This window comes from Protopterus annectens, chromosome 3.part0, assembly GCF_019279795.1.
Source record: "Protopterus annectens isolate FY-2018-M chromosome 3.part0, PAN1.0, whole genome shotgun sequence".
NCBI classification, from domain to species: Eukaryota; Metazoa; Chordata; order Ceratodontiformes; family Protopteridae; genus Protopterus; species Protopterus annectens.
In genome coordinates this window covers 1,922,807,136-1,922,831,258 of record NC_056731.1, presented here as the reverse complement: position 1 = coordinate 1,922,831,258, position 24,123 = coordinate 1,922,807,136, and the positions used below count along the sequence as shown (strand labels likewise).

The following is a 24,123-nucleotide window of genomic DNA, read 5'->3' as shown; positions in this document are numbered from 1 at the left end:
TACCTATCTATCTATCTATCTAGCTATCTATGTATGTTTATCTATCTGTCTCTCTATCTGTCTATATCTATCTATCTATCTATCTATCTATCTATCTATCTATCTATCTATCTATCTATCTATCTGTCTGTCTATCTATCTGTCTATCTGTGTATCTATCTATCTATCTATCTATCTATCTATCTATCTATCTATCTATCTGTCTGTCAATCTATCTATCTGTCTATCTATCTATCTATCTATCTATCTATCTATCTATCTATCTATCTATCTATCTATCTATCTATCTCTATCTTTCTATATATCTATGTCTGTCTATCTATCTATCTGTCTGTATATCTATCTATCTATGAATCTATCTATATATCTATCTATCTGTCAATCATATATGACACTAGACAAAATTTTCATCTTTATTGGCTTGTACAACATCATCATTATCATCTTCAAAGGTGCTAGTACTGCTGTGGGTCAAAGTGTCATCAAGCTGAGCAAAGCAGAACAGACTTCCCTATCCCTAGCAACTATTTCCAGTGAATTCTATGGTATTTGTAGGCAATCCCAGATCAGTTGATGGCTTAATCTTTAACAGGTGTTAAATCTGTTTTGGGCTCCTTTCCCAATGGTCTGTGCCTGGTATACCTGCAAAGGTAGACGTCAAGGAGGTAACCTTACAAGGACCCCAAAATACCTCAACTGGCTCCTCTCAGGACATACTAGCAGTGGCTGTACTCCAGGGTTGCCACAAACTGCCAGACTTCCTACCCTACTATGGAGAGAGAGAGAGAGGGACAGAGAGAGAGAGTCCATCTATCACAGAAGGAATCTCATTTCTACTGCCTCTGTCTGTGACCTCATCCTTTAATAACTACTCAGTGCTTTTTACCACAGGTGGTACAATGAGAAATTCATCTTATGATTTAGTTCTTATTTCTCCAACACAGCTTGGTACTATGCCTACAGTAATTGTTGCTGCCACGTCAGGTTGCTGGTGAATCTTCCAGGACTAAAACAAGCTCTTCAAGGAAGAACAAACCTGCCTGGCAGACAACTGCAATTAACAGGCCTTTACAATGAGGAAGAAATTGTTGCCCAAAAGTAAGAGGGAGCATGTCCTAAATTAGAAACACTCCCTCCTCAGTTTAAACAAGCAAAGAAGACTTCTTGTGAAGTCCTCCAAAGTAAACTATGAATCCAAATTAGCATCCTTAACTTAGGATAACCATAAGGTGTTCTTTAGTTACATCCATAGCCTAAAAGGTTAGACCCAGATTTACGCCAAACTAGTAGTTAATGATACCACATACACTGAGCCTGTGGACATAACAAACCTATTAGCTGACAGGCTGTATGAAAATTTCACTCCCTTGTCCCCACCACACATACCTCATGACATTCCTTCCACCTGTCCCCCACCTTGTATCTCTAGAGAGCAGGTTGTATATGCTTTTTTTAAGGCCAAAAACACAGCATCTATGGGACCTGATAACATTCCAGGCTAGATCCTACATGTGCTCCAACAAGAACTAGCAACACCATTAGGTACTCTTTTCAATCATATTCTAAGCACCAGCTTCAGCTCAGCTGAATGAAAAATGGCCACCATTATCCCCTTGCATAAAGTTGGTACTTCCACTGATCCCGGGAACTATAGACCTTTTAGCCTGATTATCCTTATCAGCAAAGCCATGGAGCAAATCATCATGGACCTTATCAACAAAGATATAGGTAATCTCCAAGCACTTGACCCTACTCAGTTTGGATTTGTCAAAGGGAGATCATGCCTGTTAAACCTTGTGGACTTAATTGAGACAATCACCAGAGCCCTGGATTAGGAGAATACTGTGCATACATCCTAGCTGGACTTGGCCAAGGCTTTTGACACTATTCCCCACTCAGGCATTATTAATAAACTCACCCAGCTAGTTATCAATCCTTATATCATTAGGTAGGTTGCTAAATGGCTCACTGATAGAACCCATACAGTCAAAAAAAAGGGAATCCACCTCCAACAGCAGACCCATAGCCAGTGGATTTCCACAGGGAACAGTGGTGGGGCCTCCACTGTTTGGAATCTATTTCTCTGAAGTACAAGCAAAAGAAAAAGATCTGTGGCTGACAAAGTTTGCTGATGATTGCAAATTGGGAGTGGTCATAGAATCCCTAAACTGTGTCAGTATATCCAACAAGAGGGTCTTACACAAGCAATGACTGGTGCCAAAGTTACGGCCTTAAATTCAATGCAAAAAATGTATTATCATTCCTTTCAGTAAGAGTGATATTCTGGCTAACTACCACATTGGTAGAAACACACTTATCATGCACTCAGTGGTGAGAGACCTGGACACACAGGTTGACAGCAACCTTACCTGTGATCACCATATCCCCACAGTGATACGAAGGGCATTCTTTATTGCTCATCTCATAAGTAAGGGCATTGCCTCCAGAAAAAGACAAGTTATAACCTCCCTGTAGCTTTTCCTCACTGGGCCAATAACTGAGTAGAATGCCTCTTTTGGTATGCACCTTTCCAAGCACCTACACAATTGGAGATAACACAAAGGTTCCTCACAAGGAGAATTCACTGTCTTCAGCATCTGTCCTATGTGGATTGGCTGAAATCACTGTCATTTTATTCTGTTTCATACAGACTACTCAGAGGTGATCTCTGCCTTGTGTGTAAGGCAATCTTTGACTGTGATTTACTCAAAATGCTGCATATCCGTAAGTCTAATGGCTCATGGTTTACTCGCTGTAAAGACCTTTACCTGGTATGTGACAATAATAGAACCTGCTAGAGGGGCAGACTCCCCATTCATGTAAATCAGAGCACCTCTTTGGCCCTCTTCAAGTGCAATCTGGACGATTGGATAGGTAACTGTAAATTCACCCACATGTGTCTCACTTGGACAGGGGCAATAGGTGCTGATCATGGGAACAAAGGCAGAACTTGGCTAGGCTTGTAAGGGCCATAGGACCATTAGCCTAGTAACTTCCTATGATCCTATGTACCTACACTTAATGGAATTATAATAAAGGTAAGTAAGATTCCAGTTTGTGTCAACATGTATAAAGACTGGCTGCCTATAGTGTCACAACCCTCTCTTTTTAAAAAAAGTGTAGGCATTTTAATAGGAACAAAGCTCAAGTGCAGTGTAGCTATATTAAGATTCAGGCTTAAACACTGAAGAATCTTAGGCATATTTTTCTGCAAGAGGCATATCAGCATATGCTCTATGAGTCTGCACAGCAAATTTACAAATGTTTCTAATAGACTCTTGATGTATGCATCTTCATCATCAGCATCATCAATCCCCTTTTTCCCATTTTGTTGTATGGGGTCAGGGTGTTGCATCATCTGTCACCAGCTCTCTCAATTCATTGCCACTCACCTGCCTTCTTCAGAAATCATGCCTGACTGTCACAGATCATCTATTGCACAATCCCCCCATCTGTTTTCTGGATCTTCTCATTTCCTCATCCCTTCTTCTTGTCTTTCCCAGATTTTCTTCACAAAATTGCCTTAAACTTTCTTGCACATGTGTTCATATCACTGTAATTATATCTATTTGACCTTCTCTGTAGTTTGGAGCTAATGTCATCACTCTTTCATCTGCCTTGCAGTGTGCATTTTACCACCCATGTCAATCACTTTATCTCCATCATGCCTAACTTCCACAACTGCTTTGTCTTCATTGCCTAGGTTTCTGCACCATATAGAAGTACTCATCACACCACTGTTTGTACACCTAACTTTTCAGCTTCTTTGGCATTCTTCTGTCAGCCACTACCTATGATGCTCTGTGCCAGTTGTCTGTAACTCTTCTTATTCTAACTTTGACCTCATCTTTCACTCTTCCTTCCTCCTCAGCCACCTCTGTCAGAAGCTTGAAGCTGTTAACCTCTTCCACTATTTTTCCTTTTATCTCAGTTTTCAGCATCATCTGATTATTCCATTTGATACCCTGACATTTGTCTTGTTTGTACTTTGTTTCATGCCATGTGCCTTCAGTTTTGCATTCCATTCTCCTATGATTTGCTGAAGTTTCTATTTAGAGTCTACTTATAGAGCCACATCCTCTGCATAGAGCAGCTTTGTTGCTCTGTCCCCTCCAAACTGTTTGGTGATGTAGTCTGCCACAAGAATGAATAGCAGGCTCAAAGCAGAACCCCAATGAATGCCTGCTTCCACTGGGAATCCCTCTATGAGTCCAAATGCTGTTCGTATTTGTGTTAATGAGCCCTTATATATAGTCTGTACTGATTCTACCAGTGTTTCCAGGACTTAAAACCATCACATGACTGACCAAAGTAGCTTTTCTGGGATCTTATCATGTGCTTTCTTCATGTCTGTGATTGCCCATTTTAACTTTTTCTTCATCTCTAACTTCTTCTCTACTTCCTATATCATGGTAAGCATCAGATGAGTTATACTGGATCCTAAAGTGAGTATGAACTGCTCATCTCCCATCTTACTTTTTGCTACTCTGTGTAATCCTTTATCACTCACCAACACTAGGACTTTCATGTAGTGTGATAGGACTCTGATACCCCCATACTCCCCAAAGCTGTTTTATATACACTGGTGCCAGAATGGTTATTCTCCAGCAATTTGAGATGCATCTTTCTCTCTGTTTTGCTATGAGTGCCCTCCGATGCCATTTCTCCCAAAACCCTCTCATATAATCAATGAAACCTTACCTGAGGCTGATGCTCTCCCTGACTTCATTTTCTTTAGTGTTGCTCTAATTATTAATTATGCATTGCTAATATATAAATAAGTGAAATGTTGTTTTTAAGTATATAAATTCATTAATTCTTTTATACCTGCTGCATCACTTTCAGGGTAATGGGAGAACTGGAGCCTATTACTATGCTCAAGGGATGTAAGGCAGAGAACTAAATCATGACAAGATGTCAAACCATCACAATAACTGCATAATTTCTTTTCTACATGCTTAACCTCACCTACGGTTTGCCAATCATCAAGCCACCGGCATCAGACTTGAGCCCATTCACTCCATTGGGGTGATTATTTCTCCTCAGATCCTAGGATGAGTGCCATCCAGAGGGGCTGTCTTCCATAAAGACATAAATACATCAGGGAACTCAATGCCTTCACCTCATCCCAATAATGAGAGGATATTTTGTTATGAATGGCATCACCCCTCCTCTTGGATGCAGGGTCAGTCTGTGCTTCTCTTTCAGTTCAGACATGGCTGACAGGAACTAACATCACAGGCTTAGGAGATTATAACCATATCATCTGTACAGAGCCCTCTGCCATTATAAAATCATTCCTAACCTTCAGCAGTGATTGTGTCAAGAACAATGGCCTAAGCATCCAGGATCCACCCGTCAGGATGGGCATACCACCAAATTCCCAAGCTGCTGCTTGGACTTGGGTTGTCTGAGTCATGGTCAAGGGTTTATGCCTCTCTGTCACAAGTGAGGCCAACTAAACAATTATTTTTGAAATCATGTGATTACATGACATACTTTTATTTCTTTTTCCTGTTAACACTTCTAAGCAGCATGTAGACTATTCTCTTCCAGGAAGATTTATTTTTAACTAGTATTTTAATATTTTTAATTAATATATTATGTTATATATGTATATATATATATATATATATATATATATATATATATATATATATATATATATATATATATATGGGTCAACTTTGGTTTATCAAATTTACACTTACCTAAATCTGTATTCTCTGAGATGACTTCACCGCCGAACACTTTAAACAGTGAAAATACGAATCAGCAGAATTTTTCTACGTGAAATGAACCACTTTGCCATCAGGGCAAAATAATAAAATGGACACAAATTAACCCCCCCCCCCAACTACATATACCAACTCTGAGATCTCACTACACTGGGGAAAAGGGCAACGTTCACTCTGGTAGGCAAGTGGTTCATTTCCCAGTGAAAAAGTCTGGTGATTCATGGTTTTGCTGTTTAACGTGTTCAGTGAAGTCATCTCGGTTAATACAGATCGGGTAAGTGTAAATTCGATAAACCAAAGTAGACCCTATATATATATATATATATATATATATATATATATATATGTGTATATGAATCCATTCATATAGCTTAATTCATGTTTTCTCTATTTATTAATGCATCTACGTTTATTTTTTTCATTATATATTAATAAGTTGTACATTTATTTTTCTATGTATTATATGCCATGTTGTTTTTCAATTTATATACTGTGCTTTGTGATAAAGCACCTAAATAAAAATGAAGTTGTAGATATTGTTTTGAACAAGGAGATGTCCTAACTAAGTATAATGTTAGAATATGGAGTTCTGCTCAAATCATAAATTTACCACTAAGTGTACACTTTCTGAATTCAAGAACATCCCTGTCACAGTGTTTGTGCTGTCTATTCTCTCAGAAAGGTTACACTAAGGCTCTGATTCCAAAAGACTTGCTCTCAGTGTAAAATGACCACTTGCACTGACAACAAGCTGAAAGCAGGTATTCTGGAATCTGGTCCCTGTAGTAAACCTAATAATATAGGCCTTAAACAGATGTAAGTCAGTTACACTGAGAGGAGGTCTTTTAGAATCAGGGCAAGACTTACAATGAGAGCAACTCTTTTGGACTCTGGCCATAAGTGTGCACTTAACATACACTTTGTGGTAATCGTTATGAAGCTCAGGGAGTTTTATCTAACATTTTCTATAGCATTCTTTTTAGCATACTCAGGGGTGACATGATGAGACCGCAGAAGCTGGAACTGTTCCCGTTTACAGTAGGCTTGTAGAGCTATTAACAACAAAGTAAGCATTCCTTATATGAAGGTGAGGTCTGTGTCCATTGTATTTTATCACTGCTATAATGGGACAGCTGTCCTTGACAAACCATAAGGTTTCACAATGCCTTACTCCACAACAAACACTACTTGATCACGTACTGGTCCAGAGGAACCTGATTAGTGTTAGCCAAACCCACAAGATTTGAAAATAAAATATTTTCTGCCTTTTGTTTTTAATTTTAATTCTATGTGTGTGATACTTTATCTTTCTCTTACCCTTTTTTTCTCAGGAAGTAGCCTTACTCAAGGGTCTGAGAAGAAATGCGACCGTTGTCTGTATGGAAGAGACAGAGTTCCTGGTAGTGGACAGAGAAGATTTTTTTAGCAATAGCCTTGACACAGAGCTGAAGAAGGAGTTTCAACACAGATTTAATTTCTTCAGGTATGGTCCTGCCTCTCATTGTCCTACCAAAATCCATAAATGTGCAGCACCTTTTATTGATGATATTTGTAAGTTTTGGCTTTGTTTTCTAAACTGTCATTTATCTTTAGTAAAGTGACCCCTCAGAGTTGATCATAACATAAAATGAAAATAAATAGAAGGAGTCATCATTACCTTCTTGGATTATATAGTATCCCAGCTGAAAACTCGCTTTCACAACTCTCTGCATTCTAACATGTCTGTACTGTTTAGCTCAGACTGTGTCAGTAACTGGAGAGCTCCTCTAAGATCACCAGAATGCTATATTTGATCTTACAACCTTATCACAGACTTTAGGGTAGCAGTATCATTCTTTACCATTTTCCTTCTACCAACATCCAGGGTCATCCAAGCACTTGATGCATCCTGTTTTTGCTAGTCTGGCATTTTGGATATGACTGCTGCATTAATGTTCACATTTTGCATTACTACCTTGGGCTTCCTAAGGTTCTGAACATCATGTACAACTGTTGTGAAGCAGCAGAATGAATCATTGCACTTCTACAAGAAACAGATGGGTCACATCTGCATTTGCTGCATTTTTGCAACCTCCAGCAGTTTTGTTGCTTAATTTCTGTTTTCCTTCCAGAAAGAGGAAAAGCATTCTGAAGGCCTACGAACCGTGTGCCTGATATATGTATTTGAGTTATCATGATACTGTAATATATTTGCTTTATGACTAATATGAAGCTTGTACTATTAAGTTTTCTTAGGTCATTAGCTATCGTAAGGTGGTTAGATACACTATCCTGACTTGTTTTAAGAGCAGTGACCTTTGTCCTGTATCTTAATGATTTATCCTGCATGACAAACAAAGTTTAGTGTTGTATTGCTCTTCAAAAAACCTGATTAACTCTTTGCCAGAATTGTTTGCGTAACAGTGAAGTTGTGCTACCGTTTTTTCTTGCCTGGTTGATTGATCATTCCTTTTCAAAGCACAGCACTTTACAGTCCTTTTTTCTGAAGTCACTGTACTGCACCGGTGTGATTACCATCCAAATAAGAAAAGTGTGCTGATTTGGGAAATCAAATTCACACATATCCAATTGCTACCCTGTTATCAGCCAAGACTTCTGGGGGGCATCACCACACAAAGCTGCTCTGTTTAATGGCCGGTCACTTAAAGTAAGAACTGTGGACTGTGCATTAATTGAGTTATAGAACCACAAAGTACAAAATGCATTTCTGCTTGGATACTGTTGTTCAAGATATGTATTTATGAAATGCATTTTCATTTTTATCACTGTTAGTGTACAGCAAGGTTTATGCTTTATTGTGATGTAACATAAATAAAGAACTTGCATTTTTCCCTGAATATCTTTCTTGGCAGCATAGTTGTCACCATGTTATCTTCAGAATAAGAGACAATACTGAAAATAATGAGGGACAAAAAGCCCAAATTCAGAGACACTTTTTAAATATTGGTTCTGTGGACATAGAAATTGCCAAAACAAAAGAATGTGAATTTGCTTGCACTTTCTTAGGTCAAGTAAGTCTGTAGCTGTAATGGTTGCTATTATTTGTTGATTGTAATATACCATATTTTCCCAAAAGAGCTCAGATGTGAAGAGAAAACCTTTTAGCTTAAATCAGGAACATCCTGAAACTCAGTTGAGTGGTTTGCTTAGTAGCTAAACAAATCAGGAACATCCCTGAAATTTAGAGACAGTTGAGTAGTTTGGTTAGTAGCTGAACAACTCAGGAACATCCCTGAAACTCGGAGACAGTTGAGTGGTTTGGTTGGTAGCTGAACATGACATAAGATTACTTTTGTAGAAACTGGATGAGCAAATAAGAGTAATAAAGAAATGATTTCTGTGAGCTGGAACACAGGATCTGAATTGCCTAGACATAGTAAGGCCTTGTTAAGTTTAAAAATGCAATTACTAGAAAATGGAAATCAAAATCTACACCAACTAAATTAGAAGTAGTGAATATGGTAACAGAGATAAAACAGCAGTAAGTGGGATCTTTTGAAAAGAGTAGAAGTAAATCACATAGAAAAAAATGGAAATTGGGGTAACAATACATGCAGAAAAATGTTTTGGGGAAGGAATGGTTTAAGAGAAGGCAAGAAATGAATAATTTATGTAATGTTGCTTAAATTATACAATATGTAACAATATATGTGATATATAATGTTTTTAAATATGAACTTCTTAATATGGTTTGATTACTTTTATATAAATGTAAGTATGCGTATGTCACAAGTGATAATTCAATAAAGACTGCTTTTCTAGACTAGGATACAAAGTGTGTGTGTGTGTGTGTGTGTGTGTGTGTGTGTGTGTGTGTGTGTGTATGCAATGGTGTGCGCAGTGTGTAATTTCACTGAAATGCGCTACTTTGTTAGTTTGTGTTTTATTAATTAGATACTAATTAGATGGCATTCACTGTAAAAGACATTGTATATAGAAAACAATTACTTGTTTTTGTGCATATTGGCATATTGTCATTTTTTTCACAGTTTTGCTTTGCCATAACTGAACAAATGGAATAATTATCCTTTTCTAAAGCTGAATAATTCACTAATCTTTTTCAAATGGATGTTTTAGCTGTGCAGGCCACAGAATTTATGACGTTTTACTGCTATTACAATTTCTTCCACAGAAGTGTGTAACTGCAGTACTCTGTGTGTTTGGAAGCCATTTTGGAATATTTCCGTACGTAATATTTTAAGCAAAATTTTAAATTAGTGTTTTGGTTTTGTTATCATAGCTTATTTAGCAAGTTTGGATGCTCTTAACCTTGTCTCGTTTGCTTCCCTCTATAACCCTGTTAACTACTGTTAATATGTTCAGAAATAGAGGTGGACCTATCACTTGTGCCCATTGTCTGGCACTCAGATATATGCCTATCAGCTCAACAGGCTTCCAGTCTATGGTATCCTGATATCCTACCATTACATACAGTCCAATATAAATACATATATATTTTTTCTTTCTTTCACTGTCTATATATATAGATACTTAAATTAATGAAAAACTCCTTATGTTAACATGTATAATGTAGAATCAAATTGATTGATATTATGCATGTTGACATGCTACTATGTGTAGGCTGAAAATTAATCTTGGTGCATGCAAAACTTAAAAACAAAAACAAAACCAAAGAAAGCATCATGTTTTGCAGGGGATTATGATTGACTCAACAGCTGACTGACAGGTGTCCAAAATTGAACAATTCCCGGGGTTAGGAAATGTTTGTGCAATCTAGAGTTAGTATATGTAATTAGCAGGTGGTGTGAAGGTGTGCATCCTCCAACATGAAGGGGGGGGGGGTGCAGGAGGGTTTACCCTCCTGCAAAAAACAGTGTTTTATTTATTATTTTTTTGGGGGTTTTTTTGCATGTACTAAGAGTATTTTGTAGTGCATATCTCGTTGCTTATCAAAGTATGTGGTTTCAACATAAAGATGTTGGTATTCAGTATGTCGATGATGGGTGTATTCACTGCACACCATATCTATATGGGTGTCATGAAGCTGTTAGAACATTCACTCAAGTGACAGAATAGAATATACAAAGATTGCAAATTGCTGGGTCATCTCATGTACAACATAGTGGTACTGTGAGAACTGGGTATTTGCCCTTTCCCTTTTGTAGTGTGGTCTCAGAGTTGATATACGTAAGGGGAGGTGAAATCAAAAGCAATCACTTTAAAAGTTTTTTGGTTTTCAGTATTTTTTAAATGTGTTTGAGTACTTGAATTATGAACACATTTGTTTGTACACTTTGTACTCATACTCATGCATATATTTGTGTGTGTGTGTGTGTGTGTGTGTGTGTGTGTGTGTGTGTGTGTGTGTGTGTGTGTGTGTGTGTGTGTGTGTGTATCTACAATAAAAACATCTGTATATACATACACACAGATATATACACTTTATATATATATATATATATATATATATATATATATATATATATATATATATATATATATATATATATATATATATATATATATATATATATATATAGCGGTCTACTTTGTTTGTGCGATGTTTCAGTACTTCGAAACCCACTTGGTTGAGACCAGTTGTTCGAAGTACCAAAACTTTGAAAATGAAGTACAGAGATCACAATACAGTGCAGAATGGGAATATTCCCTTTTCCTTGCTGTAGTGCGATCTCGGAGTTGGTATATTTAAGTAGCGGGGGTGTGTTTCCTGTGTGCTTTTTAGTCAGCCGATCCAGCAACTAGGCTTCAGTGAAAGTGCACTTTCATTGAAATGCACATTTGCTGAAGTGAGCATCTACTTTGTTTGCTCGATGTAACGTATTTTCGAACAAAGTGCAGCCATATATATATATATATATATATATATATATATATATATATATATATATATATATATATATAGTGATATAGATATTATACATATACATACAAACTATAAAATGACTTATACATAAGTATGCATATGTATATGGATCTTCTTCAGAAGCTCAAAGTTTCAAAACTCGAACTTCAAAAGGTCGAGACCATAGAATCAAAGTTTTAAAACTTCCAACATTTTGAATGGAGATCACCATGTAGTGTGGAATGGGATATTTACCATTTTCCTTACTGTGGTGCGATCTCAGAGTTGGTATATTTAATTAGCAGGGGTGTGAGTGGGTGCAGGGGGGCTTGCCTCTGCAAAAATGTAAAAAAATGTTGTTTTTATTTTTTTAATTAAGATTTTGAAGTTTCAAAACTTCGATCTTATGGCCCCGGATGTTTGACGTTTTGAAACTTCAAGCTTCTGAAGAAGATCCGTTTGTTAATATATATATATTTATATATATATATATATATATATATATATATATATATATATATGGGTCTACTTCACTCTACTCTTCAGATAAGCAAAGATCAGAACATTGAGGCAAGAAGAGTGAAATCGCACAACACTGATCCTTTACATTGCCGAAACTCAGACCAATGAAACACCAGCTGCATATGTCACACACCACTCAGAGGTTCTGAATGGAGATCACAGCACAGAAGTACACTGCAGTGCGATCTCGGAGTTGGTATATATAATTTGCAAGGGGTGTGGGATGCAGGGGGGCTTGCCCCCTGTAAAAATGTTAAAAAAGGTAGATTTTTTTGTATTGATTTGGTGCAGCTAGGGTTTCGTTGTTCTGAATTTCAGCAATGTAAAGGTTTGGTTTTGTGTGATTTCACTCTTCGCATCTTGTTCTTTTGATTTTTGGTTATGTGGAAATTTGGTAGAGTGAAATAGACCCATATATACACACATATACACATATATATATATATATATATATATATATATATATATATATATATATATATATATATATATATGGGTCTATATTAGAACATTGAAGTTTCAGGTCTTCAAATGTTCTATCGACAACTAGCAACCGAAAACCGATAAGACAGAAAATTTAGAACATTTAGAACACATACACACAACACAAACACACCAAACACACAGCAATCCACACACATACACCTAAAATCTTACATCTAAACCTACACAAAACTCTATATACACCACTATCTACCCACTTACCTTAACCCAAACCCTAACCCTAAGATCCGTCACTATCGCACACACACCTCACCTGCACCCTAACCCTAACTCACCTATCCCACCCTAACCCTCACGTCCAAACATTCGCACACTTACCTGAACCCGACCGTAACTTTTCACTGCAGAGCTGAAAATAGTGAAGCGACAATAAAGGACAACCTAGGAAAGAATTTGGTTATCTAAAAATTCGCTATTTTCAACTTTTGGTTACTAGGTGTCGATATTAGAACATTCGAAGACCTGACACTAGACCTATATATATATATATATATATATATATATATATATATATATATATATATATATATATATATATATAATTTGGTTCAAGTTTTTATTTGCTTAAGATTGTCACCTCACATCAAGAGGTTCTCTGGTTCGATTCTTGGCTGGGCTGCCTTCTGTGAGGAGTTTGCATGTCCTGCCTGTGTTTGCGTGGGTTTCTTCTGGGTGCTCCGGTTTCCTCCCACATTCCAAAGACATGCAGCAGATGGATTGGGCATTCTAAATTTACCCTAGGGGTGTGTGTGTGTATGTGTGTGTGTGTGTGTGTGTGTGTGTGTGTGTGTGTGTGTGTGTGTGTGTGTGTGTGTGTGTGTATGTGTGTGTGTGTGTGTGTGTGTGTGTGTGTGTGTGTGCGCACGTGAGTATGTGGTATGGATGAGCTACCAAGGCAGCGTTAGCAACCTGGCAGTGTGAAGCTTGGCTCTAGATAATTGTCACTGTTGAAGTGATACCCCGACCCCATGTGCAAAAAATGGGAAAAAGGGTTGAGTATGGATGAAAGGATAATTTGGAACACATCTTGTTACATGTATCACAAACAAACAAAAATGCAGACAACCTAACACTGATTTTTCTCTACCCTACATTCAGCACTTGTCCTGTCCAGGATTTCTATGCCTCTTTCACTGTTAGCACAACAGTATGTAAAGAAACTGGATATGTATGTCCAAGCTGTCTAACTTCAGATGACACCTATCTACTTCCTCCACAGTATCCTTTTAGCCCTTAATGAAAAGTGCATTTTTGGTTACCATACCTGACACCTAAGATTGCCCAACAATGACCTCATTCAGGTTCTCAAGACCCCTTTCATTATTAGCAGGAGCTACTGCTTTTGTCTTATAGCTAGCTTGCTAGATGGTCTGCCTAACATTTTTCAACATTTCATGGGTTAAAGTCTGCATTAAGAAGTATCAGTAATAAATCTGATTGCATTCAAGCAAAGATCTTTAATTACAACCCAGTTATGTTGACTATTAAAGAAACATGGAGTTTGTTATAATTTTAATCTGCTAGAAGGTTTGGTTACAATGTTCTTGGTCATATCTATGGGGAGTGTCTTGGACCTCTGAAAGTAAACTTATATTATCATTAATGATTAAAGCCACCTTGCTAAACAATAATGGCACAGAAAATTGTTAAATCTTGTCTTCCAGTACCTGCTGTATGAAGGACTCCCCCTTCCCCACCTCCTTTATTGAAATATATTAATTCAATGATTACACGACCATGGAGAGAGGAGGAACACCCTATGCACTAAATGTACAAATTATGACCTTGCAGCCAAAGTAATACAATTGGTAACAGGTAACACAAGTAAAACAGCACCAGGGAGTTATTGTTCAAGCAGATGTGCATTAACTCTAGTGTGGGAAACCAGGTTTTATTTTCTGTAAATCCCATGCCTCTCTTCTCCATGGAATTCTCCACCCATCAATTATAGGTGTAATTAGCTTTCAGCTACTATTTTGAATCCGTGGCCATACAAGGATCTATGTTGTGGTGTTCGATCTGCCATCTCCTGGGGCATCTCTAGTGACAATGTTTTACTCCAAGATGACTATAGGGAGTTACATATTACTGATCTGGATTGCATTCTAACTAACCATGGCTTGGCATTAATTTTTAATGAGCCTAAAAACCCAGCTTCCTCATAAAAAGCAATTAGTTAATAAGTGGGTGGTCACTAAAAAGTAATTTGGGATGCAAGGTAGCCTTTATTCTTGATTTAAATGACTACTCATTAGCTCCCTTCTACTCACCAACCAAAAGATTGAAATGACCTTCTATAAGCTGTACAAGCTTCAGAAGCTTCCAGCGCATCTATGCTTTGTATACTGAGTTATACTACATACAGTGGGATAATATTTATAGGGATAACATAGCTTTATACTTTACTGTTGCTTTTACAAAAATGTTATAGTCATTAAGACAAATATTTTACTTAAATGTGCTCATTACAGGACATATATTTCCCTGTAATTACTTGATAGACATTGAAACAGGGCATTCTGGATGATTTCAGAACTAACTAGAACAGCTATTAAGAAAGCAGAACAATGTTGGTCTAACAATTAAATGATGCAGAAAGGACCATACACAGGCAGAAAGCAATGCATGTTAGACAAAAGCAAGCACAGCTTAATGAGAATTACAGACTTGTGAGAACAAATAATGTGTTGGGAAGTAGAAATTAACATCGCAACATGGCCTGTGATATTGGTACTCCTTCCTTCTTAGATGATTCTTGACCTTGCAGAAAGTTTCAAAAAAGAACTTAGTACAGTTTCTACAGTACGAGATGTAAGCCAGCATCAGACTTCTTGGAATATACGTGCTAATGACTTAAGATTTCCCTTTTCTCCATTTCTTGGAAAACTCTCCTACTCTGGTGCTTAAACTCTTGGATGTTCTACTGCAATTGGTAGCCCAGGTAGAGATGTGTTGTATCTGTAGATAATTAAAATATGTGTACCATATGGTTACAAACAATTGGCGTTATTTTCATCCTCTCCCTATTCTATGTGCCACACAGGTGGAAAGTGACACCTGCTAACTGTATCTAAAATGTTTGTACCACCTATTGTCTCAAATTACAGTTAGGCTGCAATGCTCCTCAGCTTAGCAAATAAATTTGAAAATTATGTTATACACAGATACTAGACTACCTGAATAGCATAACACAGCTGTAGGAAGGGAGAGAGAGTGAGAAAGAGAGAAAAGCAGAAAGAGAGAAAAATGCAATTACTGCCAAACAGTTGCTGTCAGATGCTCTTCTATCAAATAACAGTACAATAACTGCAGTTCTGTTTGTTCATTCAACAAGTGACTTGATTTGGTAGACTGTACTGTAGTTGTATAAATTATAAAAGATTCAGGTTTTGCTGAAGGAACTCTTGCCTGCTTCACACAATGCTGAAATGTGGGACATTTAAAGTCAAATAGATAACTACAGAGATCATCACTGCAGTGTTTTTCCTCATCCATAGAATTTGCCCAAAGTCAGATGTACAATTTTCCTGTTTGACTTGTAAATTTTGGCTAATGTCTGTGTCTGCCAAGTGATTAACTCCTCCCTACCTGACACTAGACTGACATTTGGCTTTTAAGGAGACCCTCAATCCAGACAATTCTTTTTGCTACAGAGACATGATTGTTCATCATTCTATTGATTGTTGCATCTGACATTACTGTCTTTATTACAGTCCTGAATAGTTTGCCAGAGAGCCACCAATTTTATGAGGAACAAACCAAAATTAAGAGGCAAAAATCTGGACATTCTGTGAAAATATCATCAGTTGAGAAGTATAGTTCCTGCCCATGAATCAAAAACTGGCTCCAGGTCTGAATACACTCCCTAACAATAAGGAAAACAGAATACTGGCCATTTTTACAAGAAAGTTTGTACTTCTGACATCCTAGTGTTCAGGGCAGTTAATTTGCTAGATACATATAATAAAAGTACATGAGGAGATAAATGGAGATTGTCAAGCAAAGTGAAGATGTGTTTTTTTATTAATCTCCTGGATGAAAATATAAAATTCAAAGCCAGTAAGCTGAACCAGACTACAGTAATGTAAACACTTTAACATGGATTTATGATGCAGTAATTACCTGCAGTAGGAAAACAGCCACTGGGACAGTCCTGAAACAGAATGTCTAGGTATGATTTAGCAAAAAGTCACCACAAACCAATAAAATCCAGGCACAAAAAGAAGAGACTTGGTGGTAAAAAAAAGACTCCTTTATTGCCAGTAAACACAATATATTAACGCTTCCAAAAGTGGATTAAAATGCGTTTTCGTTTCACAATACTAAGACTTCATCAGATACAAAAAAAGGTTCTCTCCACCTTTATTATATAATCATTCAGATAATCTAACAATCATTCAATAAAGCATTTTAAAGCAATATACCCTGTACAGAAACATTAAATTCACATGAATTAATGACCAAAAACCTAACAAGAATTCTTCTGTTCATGAAATAAATATAAAAATCATGAAACTACATTGTACTGAAAAAAAACTAAAAAACATAAATATATGTAGCCATGTGTATCTTTATCCATAAATAAAATGATGTTATGATGTTATCTACTGACAATAAACAATAGAGAAAAACATCTCAATGTATTAAAAATGTAATAAAATAGGATAATGTCCACAGTTAAAAAATAAAATAATAAATAACATTTACTTCCCAACATGAAAAATGTGTCATTACAATTTTGCAGCCCTTAACTTTAATAATGGTGCCATCCCACTCAATCCCTGAACCAATCACAGCCCCCCTGCATTTAGTTTATCTCCTCCCATAATTCTAGCTAATTACCAATTAACTAGCTGGCCCTCCTAACCCTACACACATAATTAGTCTCTCTTTGCTACTAAATGGGCAAAATAATGAACTCTATCATCCCACCTCTAGTTCTTCTCCTACTGATTCCTTATCTCTTATCATGGTATGAAAACCAAACCCTATTGGGTATTCACTTCCCAAATGATCACACCTGTAATAATCTAACTCCCCTTGAAACCAATCTCCTTCTAACTGCTGCCTAAACATAACATCATGCCCCAAAAGTATGTATCTTACCCAACGCATCCCAAAGTAACCACTAGAAAATCTAGTCTGAAGATACTTAGTAAACTATACTACGTCTCTTAGACCACCAAGATGGTGATATTCACCCCTAACCCAGCCATCCACAGTCTTAGACCCTGTCAAGATCCTCTAGATCCCTCCTCATCTTTCATCTTAACCTTAGAAGTATAAATAACAAGATACATAATCTACATGCTATGATAGCCACACACATCTCCCAGACATCAGTCTGTCTATCTGAAACATAAAACTCTCCACTAAGGACTAGAAATTCTTCCACCTGGTTATAATATACTTAGGGTTGATAGGAAAAAAAAAGGGTGGAATAGCAGTAATGTTTAGAAATACACTTAATATCATTATGAATCCAACACAACCCCCAAGGTCTCTAATATGGAACTAATTGCCCTAAAATATGCCTGAACAACCAAAAGAGTATCAATCTAATTGTAGTCTATATCCACCAGGGAAAAACTTAGAAACTGTGGAGCTCATGCTAAGCTGGCTTACCTCAAACTACCCCCAGGAACAATTGCACTAGAGAGACTTACTTTGACTGGTCCCCCAATACTACTCTGGAATCCCTGACCCCATTAACCATTAACCATTCTCCAAAAATAAAAAAAAAAAAACAAGAATAGGTAACTCTCAACATTCTTACAAATAAAGACACACCTAATTATACCACTGGGACCCTTCCCAATGATCTTAGCGACCACCTTACCACCTTCATCATAAAACACAAATTGACGTGTACAAACCTTCCCATATATAAATTAGTTAGAAATAAGAAGAAATTTGTTCTTGAACAATTCCTAGCAGAACTTAAATCCTGTAACTGGTCCATACTAAAAATACTCCCCATAGATGAGAGTGTTACATACTTTAATGACACCTTCCTAAATATACTGGACTCTCATGCACCCATCCGATCCATCAGAGCCAAAGTCCGGACTGCACCTTGGCTTACCAAAGACACCAAATCTAAAATTAAGCTCAGAGACCAGGCTTGGGTAAAATGGCGTACCACCAAGAACCCTAGATCGCATCAAATTCAAATTTCAGCAGCTCTAATAAAATAGATACTAACGGGATAAAAAATATTACTTGTCATCTCATCATCTCCAGGTCAACACCCTAAGTTCTGGGCAAGTTTTTAATAACCTTCTTAATATTCTGCTTTATTCCTACCTATCAACTACCCCTACCCTGAAGAAAGTAATAGCTAACTCATTTAACTCTCTTTTTCATTGAGACCGTTCAGGTTTTTCACCAGTCAGTTCTCCCACTCCACCTCCAGTTACCCTTCTTCACCCTTCTTAAATGCTGCTAGTCTTTCAGAAGCCACCTGCATATCCTGTTCACAAAGGAGGCTCCTCTAATAACATGCTACTATAGACCTAGCATAATATTATTAGCCCTATAGCAAAATCATGGAAAAGTAGGTAAGCTCAAGCTCCTAAAACTCAACATGGGTTTACGCCCCCCATCCTTAGCTTTTCACTGCCTCCCTTCCTTTGTGGATTTCAGTATATTAACAATCCAGGATATATAAGAATTTGCCTCTCTACTTTCTTTCTTGACTTGTCAAAAGCCTTTGACATGGTTGATCACCAACTATTATACACACCTTGAATCCTTTTCACCTTGATAGCAGCCCCTAAGATTTGGTGGTATCTTATCTTTCCGGTGAATAACAAAGCAGTGTAGAAGCAAACTATCTATCTACCTTGCTACCAAATACTCTCCGAGGTTCCTCAGGCTTCTTGTCTCTCTATTCTTTCTCTTCTCTTTATTCGCTCACTGACCTGCCAAGCCACATCCCAAAGCCATCTGCATTTCAATATGATGATCTGATCTGATGTTCTTTGTTCTCCATTTATATATATTCTAGTAGCCACCCAATACTGTTTGGTTGTGTTGAAAAATGGTCATAGACTGGAAACTCGATGACCTCTAATCTACCAAAACTAGGCTCCACCATCCCAATTTACCTCAGGAATCCCTGGTCACCGCCTCAGATCTTTCACATTGATCCCATCATTCAATCCATCAATGGCACCATCCCAATGAACCACAAACCAACGCAAACTACTATTAATTACTAGCTCAAATTCAAATCAAATTTACAGTACATATTAGTCAAACTATTAAGACAGTTAACAAGAAACTAGGCTCCATGTGCAAATTACTACTTTCTAACCCCTTATATGCAAAACTTACTATGTGAGAACTCACCTTCTTCATCACCTACCTTATTCATCCCAACAAAATGGCACCTCTCAACAATGAGCAACTGAAACTCACCTAAGTTCTTACCACTCATCACTGTCTCAACCTTTAGAAACTAGAAATGGTAGGTACCCTAGTCTCTCTTTAACCAACTTACGGAGCATTTAAAATAATTAAAGACGAAAAAAAAAAAGCCCTCTTTGAACCCTGACCCCTTACTCCAACTGCTGCCTCAACTGCCTCGATCTTATAATAGTGTCCTGGAAGAAACAAAAATCAAAGGAGGTGATGCTCCTCTATGCCAATTCTATTGGAGGGCTATGGAACTCCTGACCACCTAGAACTTTGCGGCAACTTACCAGCCATTTTAAAACCAGTCTCAAGTCATTTCTTAAAGGCACATTGTGCCCTTGTGACAATCACATTCTGTTTCAATTAAATCATACCACCCCTCTCCAGTATTTATCTATACAGACTTCCTCTCCTACTCTCTCTCTAGTTTTCCTTAGTTTCCTATTTCTTTTCTTTAGCTTTTGCCTTCCCTACCCTCTGCTTTGTGATTGGGCTTGTCCAGCGAAGATATAGCCTTCTCCCTTGATTAAAGAGAGCAAAACCTCTTTACTTCTAACCCTATCAGCTATCACAGGGATCTACTCAAATTTATAATTAATAAACTTGTATAATATTGTGTCTCTGCATCTGTTTTTTTTGTTTCACCAATCATTTCTATCTATTATTTTTTGTCTTTTTTGTTGTAGACTTTCTCCCAGGTCTCTGCTGAATGAAATATTATCATTAAGTCCAGGGTACCTACCTATTAGCCTCCAGCACTATCTGCCACTAGGCTTCTCTATATTCTAGTTTGTTTCCCATGCTCTTCCCCTGACATCCTTAGGAACCACGTCAATAACAAAGAATATAAAATTAGCTTTTTTACAAGTTAGTATATGCTTAAAGAGGACATTCCGTTCATTCTGATTTTCAACATTGTATAGGTGTTCATAGATCCTTCTTTTTAACTAACGCTCAGTCTTACCCACGTAAAAAGCCTCACAGTGGTCACATTGAACAATGTAAACTAGACCTTTAGAATTACAATTAGAATGCACATTATCTACTAATTGTTTATGTCTGGCCTTCACATTTACTTTTCCACTGTGACTAACATATATACACTGTGAACATGCCCCACACTTATAAGTACCCACTTTTTCTGATTGTTGACTCCTGGGGTAACAGTATATCCGAGCAGGTTTTTAATATTTTGTCCCTTTCTAAATATGACTTTGAGGGGCTTCCCCTTGATATTCTCAAGATCTGTAAATTCAGAGAATTGTTTCCACTTCCTTTCCATAATGCTTTTAATGATGTATGCATCTCCACTGAAGTTAGTGACAAAGGCCCTGTAAAATCCCTGATCGATGTTATCCTCACAAGTTTTTCCTACTAATAAAGGCATAGTCTTGCCTAGAATGGGAAAGTATCTTTCTTCCCTTCCATCCCTCACTTCATCTCTGACTGTGTGTATCACGTCCATTGGGTAACCCCTTTCAACAAAAATTTGTTCCAACTTAACACATTCCCGTTCAAAATCTTCATCTAAAGAGGCTATTCTACTTGCACAGATGAACTGACCTTTTATAATACCCCTTTTCTGATAATAGGGGTGAGCAATGGAAAAACAGATGTAAGAATTAGAGAAAGTCTCTTTCCTATGAATAGCAGACTTAAAACAACCCTGCCCTTTGTGTATGGAAACATCCATATGGGCATATGTAACCTTATAGGTAAAGTTCAAAAAATATATTCAATAAACTTGACAAGTTTGTCCAAACTATCCTTCCACAAGAGGCAGATGTCATCTAGGTATCTTTTGTACATCTTCCAACAAGTAGCATAATGGGAGTGAATAACAAATTTCTGTTCTCAGATAGACACAGCTGGCCCCCATAGCAACTCCCTTGTCCTGTCGAAAGAATTCTCCTTCAAAGAATAAAAAATTCTTCTTAACAACCAGATCAGCCAGCTCCAAACACACATAGACATCATTGTCAGAGAATCCAACATTCATTTTAAGCACTTCTTCCAACCACGTAATCCTACTTCGTGTGGGATAACAGAAAACAAATCTACCACATCTATAGTAACAAAAATCAACTGTTCAGAAAAATATTCAGGTTTCACATTAGATAGAAAATCCAAGAGTCCTTCAAGATGTTAGTTCACCCCATCCAATGTTTAATACATTGAGATGTTTTTCTGTATTGTTTATTCTTAGCAGACGGTGTCAAAGCATCATTTTATTCATGGATAAGGATATACATACCTACATATATTTATGTTTTTTATTTGTATTTGTTTTCATTACAATGTAAGGGTGGCCACGGTGGTGCAGCAGTTAGGGTTGTTGCCTCACAGCAAGAGGTTCTCTGGTTTGATTCTTGGCTGGGGTGCCTTCTGTGCGGAGTCTGCATGTCCTCCCCGTGGTCACGTGGGTTTCCTCCGGGTGCTCCAGTTTCCTCCCACATCCCAAAGACATGCTGTAGGTGGATTGGCCACTCTAAATTGGCCCTAGGTGTGAGTGCGCGTGTGTGTGTGTGCCTTCCGTGGAAAGTTGGGTGCTGGGCTGGCAACTCGACACCATAAAATTCTACTGCCAATCATGAGCAGACAGGTGATCCACTGTGGCAACCCCTAACCAGGAAAAGCCAAAAGAAGAAGAAGAAGAAGTTTTCATTACAATGTAGTTTCATGATTTTTACATTTATTTCATGAACAGAACAATTCTTGTTAGGTTTTTGGTTATTAATTCATGTGAATTTAATGTTTCTGTACAGTGTATATTGCTTTAAAATGCTTAATTGAATGATTGTTAGATTATTTGTGTGATTATAAAATAGGGGTGGAGAGGACCTTTTTTTGTATCTGATGAAATCTTAGTATTGTGAGACGAAAACACATTTTTAATCTACTTTTGGAAGCGGTAATATATTGTATGTACTAGCAATAAAGGAGCATTTTTTTTTTTACCACCAAGTCCCTTCTTTTTGTGCCTGGATTTTATTGGTTCATGGTGATTTTGCTGGGGCACATTCTCTGTTCTTTTTTGTGGTTGCATTTAGCAAAAAGTCCTATGGATGGATGGAAAAGTCTCCTCACGCTCAAACATTCCTTGGGGACTCAGTGTTGTGTTTGCCAAAGTGCATAACCAAGCACTTCTTGGCTTTAAGACTCATTTTTTTTTTTACTCTGACCATATTAATAATGAATCTAAGTTGCTTCAAAGTGCACCCTGACATATAATATTTGTTGCTATACCTCTGGCTTTAGTGCTGTCAATAAACTTAGTAAGCTAGACATTTTTTTTAAGAATTTTTGACAAATGTTATCACTTTGTCCATTGTATGGAATTAAATGTCATGTTTTCATAATACATCACATCTCATTCTGTTCATTACTAGTTGTAGTTATAACTGTTATTTCTGTCTCCCACAGCAAATGAAATGTCAAATTGACCATATTCAGCAAATTCATATTAAGGAAACATTAAACGCACTCAGCATACTTCATACCTTAGGGGAAAAGACACAATAAATAAAGAATGCATCAATTAGTTCTTCCATTATTATCTCATAATTTTCTTCTTGTACAGGGCTACAGGGGTCAATTACTTTATAATATTTGGACACTATAATTTTCAATGCCTGGAAACAGATTTTAAAGCATTTACTATTTTCTGCACTACAGCACTTGCATAGGTTCATAGGTGTTTATCATAGTTAAGATGATTTAGTCAGTAAGAAGCCTGGATATTATTGCCCCAAGTACTTCTCGACACTCATCTAAGAGCCCAGTCTCATCTTAGTGTCTCTATATATGTATAGTGGGATCTTGTTACATAATCAGGACAAACTCTGTAGCACAGATTTGTCATCTTTTCTGCTAGAGTTTTACTTTCATTTTAGCAGATGACGCCTTGACCCAGTATTTACTTGGAGTGAATGATACATTAAACAGACGTTTGAAGAACCCTGGATTAGCCATTACACTAAGCATGAGACAGAGATTAAACATGAGACAGATATTAACCATTAATATTCTGTGTGAAACATAACACAGGTACAGTTATTTTTGATTTTTCCTGCAATGCAAATCTCTAATATTACAAATCATTCCACCATAATCTCC

General features: G+C 37.1%; 1 protein-coding gene across 1 annotated transcript in view; it reads left to right on the top strand.

The window, feature by feature from the left end:
• The window catches only part of LOC122797184 (cyclic nucleotide-binding domain-containing protein 2-like), a 605,654-nt gene that overhangs the window by 227,480 nt on the left and 354,051 nt on the right, over positions 1 to 24,123 (top strand). The window contains exon 6 of the mRNA XM_044066007.1: positions 7,070 to 7,221. Coding sequence (XP_043921942.1) covers positions 7,070 to 7,221 — 152 coding nt within the window. The remainder of the gene's footprint in view (positions 1 to 7,069; positions 7,222 to 24,123) is intronic.